A 6,000-nucleotide genomic window follows, 5' to 3' on the forward strand; every position below is an offset into this window, starting at 1 on the left:
ACCCACCCCTGTGGGGCCCCCGTGTTGAGGGTTCGCGTGGCGAAGGGGATGTTGCCTACCTTCATCACCTGGGGTCAGCCCGTAAGGAAGTCCAGGATCCAGTTACAGAGGGAGATGTTCAGTCCCAGGGTCCTAAGCATGTGACGTGATGCTGACTGGCGTTATTGCTGGATGGCTGAGAGTTAACTTCTAATCTAGAGGAATTTAAAAGGCTGTGCATCATAACATCAAAATTATGGTTTCATCAATGTTGTAGTTTCTGTGGATCTTTTAACTGTCTCATACATAGGAACTTGTCAATTCTGCACATTCCTTCAAAATAATACATACATTTCCTGTATAAGGAGTCCTTACCAGACTCTGTTTCAAATCATCGCTGTCAATTAAATGAGCATGTTCCCCAGTCCTTTGTCCCTAATCAACTTTATGTTTGGCATGATTACATTACAATTGTGATTAGGTTTCCAGAGGCTCCTGGTTGAGATAGGGCTATTACAACCACCCAGTCTTGGAGATATGAGATGCATTCAATGAGACCCAACACTGAGAATCAGTACAGCTGAATTAGAGTCCAATGCTGATACTGAATCCAGATGCTGAAATACAACACTGTGGCTCAATCCTGAAGCATATCACTCAAATTAACCAGAGTGTCAAACAAATTATGAAACACATTGGTCAGTACTTGAGTTTTGAGATATGTTCTACATGGATTGATCTATTTTCCCATGGAACCACCAACATTCCAGCACAACAGCCATCCAGTCTTGCATCTACCAGACTAACATTACGATCACAAAATCTATAATATTAATTCTCTCTGGGAACAACTCTGTTCAATGCACTCTCTAAAATCAGAACATCTGTGTGAATCTTTATCTAGTTAAACCTAATGAGGAGATGATGAACTTGTATGTGATTTGTTCTGGTGAAATGGAAGTGGGCCTATACTCACACGCGTGTATATTCCATGAGAGCATCTGACATCTGTATCAACTGAGCCTTTCATCTGCATTGAGTAAGGGAATGTCAACGTTTAATGTCCTTATATTGTGGGAGACAATAGGCAGCGGTGGGACTAAGGGTGGTTAGGAGAAGAATAGAGTGATATAGAGAAAAAGATGATGAGATGGGAGAGGTGGAGAGAGGATGTGGAACAGGAGAAAGGGAAGGAGATATTGGTGCTGAAACTGATAAGAGGATTTATGGTTTCATGTAGTTTGTTTTTCTTCATGTCTGTCATACAGACACTTCGCAACCATTCAGAGGGAGTTATAGTCCAAGATGTCACATTGTGTATAATATTATATTTACTTTGCTTACTAAATAGAAAAAATATATTTTTACTGTTTATTTCTCTTAGGCTGCTACACAGGCAGCCCAATTCTGATCTTTTTTCACTAATTGGTCTTTTGACCAATCAGATCAGCTCTGAAAAATATCTGATGTGAAAAGATCTGATGTGAGTGGTCGAAAGACCAATAAGTTGAACAAATATCAGAATTGGGCTGCCTGTGTTTACCCCTATTAGGCCTACCAATGCAAGTGGTACAGCATCTAGGGATAACATAAGTTGAGTCAACACCTATGATATGCAATAAGTCATTTTTGTATGAGCAAAATCACGTTTTACCATAGGGCTGGTTCTGCTGAGCATGCGAACAAGCCAATGACGAACGTATCAATCCCAATGGGACTTTTATGACGTATCAACCTTGATCAAATCTGTCTGCCCTCCTGCTTGACTAAAAGTATTCAGAAGTATAAAACGAGGGAAGGGTTGAAGGTATAGAAAGAGACTCTGATAGTTGAAGAAGCATCTGAGGTTTTGAACAGTGTTCCGTGACTTCTCCAGGTGATACAGCCACAAAGCGTTTCAAGACCTTGGACAGCACCCGGTACCCGAGCAGAGCAGCGGATAATTTTGGCAAATGTAAGACTTTTTCCAATGATGCTATTTGTTTGAGATAATTATGCTATTTGTTTGATATTATTTTCAGTTAGGCTTCGCATCATATTCTAATTGCATAGGCTACAATGTGTTTTTACCTCTGCAATCAAGCATAAACATATTTGGATTCATTAGAAGTAATTCTGTCCATCTTCTAGCAAATTAATAACTTGAAATAGTTATGGATTCCAATTATAAGATTGATTTGTGATTGGCAATTGTATTTGAGGACAAACAAATGCTCATACAAAGGTTGAAACCAAGTCCTAACTAACTGGATACGTGCGCAATTGGACATTTGCGCAAAACGTAATTTTGTTCTGGTAGCACTGGCTAGCACAATCGGCAAACTTGTTTACTCATGTGGTTTACTCTTATTCCTTTACAATACAATAAAAAGAGAAGGTCTTGAGTAAACTTTTTTCCTGTGCGTAAAGTGGTACCGAATAACGAGGCAAGCAGGATTTTGAGAAATGTAGTTGTTTCACATTGACTATAAGAATGTAGGCTATGTGAAAGCAACAGTAGTGAATAAAACCCTATCTCCCTTTACAGGTATAAAGCGATGTTACAAAGGAACGGCTCCCAGCTCTTTTTTCTAATAGCCCTGTGCAGTGTGCTATATTCCCGGACTCAGTGTTTGCCATATGCATCTATGAGGTAGGAATAATACCGCTATTACTCATTTAAAGATGTATTATTTATGTGCAAGAGGACATGACTAAAAGAGCATCAATAGTTACTTTTGCCAAAGAGTTCAAGAACTGCAATATACTAATTTATATAACGTTAAAGTGTTCTAACCTATTCTTACTCTGGGGTTAATTAATAAACACGATGATAAACAATTAATTAATTAATCGACTATATCCTAGTACAAAGCTACTTTCTAACAATAATATTTAAGTCTTGAGAAATCATGTTTTATGTTCTGTCATCTAGGCTACTTTCATGTAGGCCTAAATGGATATTATGTTGAAAGCAATGAATAATTAGTGGAACGTGGTAATTTCTTCCAATATAATCTTGGATGTTAGCATACCCAGAGAGGATACAAAACAACGAATTTAAAAGTGTCTGTCCGTCTCATGACAACAAATGTTATTTTTGTATTGTCTAAGAGTATCGACATAGGCAAAACATTTTACCCTAATGTAGCCTTTTGGAACACAAACCCCCGTTTCAGATTTTTGCTACACACGGTGACTAATAATCTGTTTTAATCTGTTGACAGACCGACGAGACACGCAGACGGTCTCTTTACTAGTGGATACAGCAAACTTCTTGGACAGCTATCCGCGCGGCGGTATCTGGAATCCTTGATCGGAAAGCGAGTCAGGTAGGCTCTATTTTATGCTTTTCGTTCAGATTATCGCGCGGAGTTTGGTTTCCCTATTTAACGCGAATAGAGCGCCTTTCAAATTCAAACAATTTTAACAGTATGATAACTTTGATATTAACATATTTTCTGAAGCATTCAGGTTTATTGAAAACATTTATAGAGTCAGGAATGACAGCATGACAGAAATATCTATTCCATAAAATTTTCTTCCTGTAACCTATTTCTGTCATTTTATTCTCAGTGAAAACCTTTTGATATATCCCTAACAATGTTGTATTAGCATATCTGCCTTAAACTGTTAATAACCTAATTTGTTGTAATTTTAAGAGATTTGTCATCTAAATTGTGATCTACTTATGGTTTAAATAACCCTATTGGATAGGTCCAGTATAAGTCATAACAAGGTTAGCAAAAGTCTCAAAATGATGGACTAAAATGTGTTGTGGTTCATTTGTCACAGTGATGACATGATGGAAGACCAGGTACCAGTGAAGCGCCACTCAGATGCCATATTCACAGACAACTACAGTCGCTTCCGCAAACAGATGGCTGTGAAGAAATATCTGAACTCGGTTCTGACAGGAAAGAGAAGGTGGGAACAAGCACAATAATAGATTGTGTGTGTGTGTGTGTGTGGTGTGTTTGCGAGTGTGCATGCATGTGTATGTCAGGATGTGCATGTACGCAGGGTCTCTCCCCAGTATGACAGAAGTACAATGTACCCTTCTTCTCTTTTCAGTCAAGAAGACCCTCCCATGCAAGAAGAATCCAGAAGTGAGCCCTCGTTTCAAGAGAGCTATGATGACGTCAACGTAGATCACCTTCTCAATAACTTCCAATTGGTAGGTTCAGTCTCACTTCTCCCCCTCCATTCCCATTCAGTTTCACCCCCCCCCCATCTGTGCGTTCAGTTGAACGCCCTCTCCATTGGGTTGTTACTGTGGTGGTCATTGCGTAAACAGGGTATTCAACACAGTGTGGTTGCACTGCTACCATAGAGACAGCAAGACCTGATATCTGTATAGTGGAGTTTAGTGGACAAACATAGCTGCATCTATTTTGCACGGCTAACAACATATACCCATAGGAATACTTACATTTTACAACAGGAGCTCAGCTAATGAAAGCTTATGGGCAATACAGTAGAATGTTTCCACTAAATGAATGCCCTCATCACGTCTTCTCATGATCTGAAACTCTGTATTCTGATCAATAATCAAATATCTCTCCCTCCATCTTCCCTCTTCTTCAACTGTCTTTTTCAGCCACTCTGAAGAAGAGCCACTGGTGTGACGACCTCAATCGTCAACCTCATCGATCTACCATTCAAAACAATATTTAAGTTCTTCAACAACGGGCTAAAAGTCATGTGTGGTTATCTCTACAGTATAAAGTGAATGTTTACATTGTATATAAGATATACTAAAACAAAAAATATTGGTCTAAAGATGTAGGCCACAGTAAATATTATACATGTCCACCTGGGATTAGATAGATTTGCTTTGTCCAGGACTCTGTAAATGGTAGTTCAATAAATGCATTTTAAACAAGCTTTATACTGCTATAGAGTACCATCAGCTTAAACAGAAGAGGACCACATTTAGAGCGGCTATGATGCATATAATCACTTTATATCCATGTGGAACAACGCTATACCTTGTGCAAAAACTTACCTAGAGCATTTAGTTCTGTGAAACCGTCCACCAAATAAAAGATGTCCATTTATTTTTCAAAGCTGAGTAATTTTGTAAGTAAATATTGATGTTGATTATTTATTTTCATGTAAAAAACAAACTTGTTGGGAGAAAAGGTATTGCTAAGTTACTTACAAATTACATCACAAACTTACAGTTGCACTCAACACGTGCTTTGATGACCTGCTCAGCTGAATGAAGATGGGAAACAAAGACTATTACATTTGATTTTATGAATATCAACTTCATAGCATTTGAAATGAATTGATCAGTTTCATGCCAATGTGACAAATTAGCATGTTATTTGCTATCAAATCAGCACAACACAGAGAAGAACTTTAAAGCAATTACCTTCTCAGTCTCAGTTACACAGTGGAAATATTCAAACTAGATAATGGCAGGGATCTCATTTAAAAAAGTATTATTCACTTCAAAGACATGAGACAAAGCGTAGAATAGCAGATAAATATTAACATGAATTTATGTCAACGGACATACTGTAGATAAGTCATATACTGTATTTGAATCATCATAGTTATGAGAGGACTGTGACAAAGATGACTGAGAAATTGTTTCCACATAATTATTGGTACATTTTCTGAACTAATGTAACTTCGAATATATTCAGTGAATAAAATGACGTATACTTGTGCAATTGTTTTTATGTGTGATTGCCATTATTGAAGGGTTGAACTGGCATAATGAATAACAAAGAATAGCCTTGGATTTTACGTCTACATTTAGCTTTCAGCTAGAGCAATTTATAACAAAAGGGACCTGAACAGACATGACATTCGTGTACACCTCTATTCTCACCGATACGCTTACAATTTCAATTGCAATGGCCATATTCAATTTGCATTATGAAGCATTGATATATTTTGGTAAAAATCTGGTTGTTATTTACAGTTACATAGTAAGTATATTGATCAAAGTCAAATTGTTTTTGTATTATGCATGGGCCTCAGACTTACTGTGTACAGTAGTATGTATGTTACAAATGACACAGGAGT

The 6,000-nt window shown here is 37.6% G+C and overlaps 1 protein-coding gene across 1 annotated transcript; it reads left to right on the forward strand.

The window, feature by feature from the left end:
* The first annotated feature begins 1,773 nt into the window (after nt 1-1,773).
* Nucleotides 1,774-5,636, forward strand: vip (vasoactive intestinal peptide). The gene is made up of 6 exons (XM_071379708.1): nt 1,774-1,933; nt 2,507-2,611; nt 3,186-3,290; nt 3,754-3,885; nt 4,033-4,135; nt 4,559-5,636. Coding segments are annotated over exons 1-6 (456 nt in total). The 5' UTR covers nt 1,774-1,931; the 3' UTR covers nt 4,568-5,636.
* The last annotated feature ends 364 nt before the right edge of the window (nt 5,637-6,000 follow it).

Source organism: Salvelinus alpinus, chromosome 32 (genome assembly GCF_045679555.1).
Source record: "Salvelinus alpinus chromosome 32, SLU_Salpinus.1, whole genome shotgun sequence".
Taxonomy (NCBI): Eukaryota; Metazoa; Chordata; class Actinopteri; order Salmoniformes; family Salmonidae; genus Salvelinus; species Salvelinus alpinus.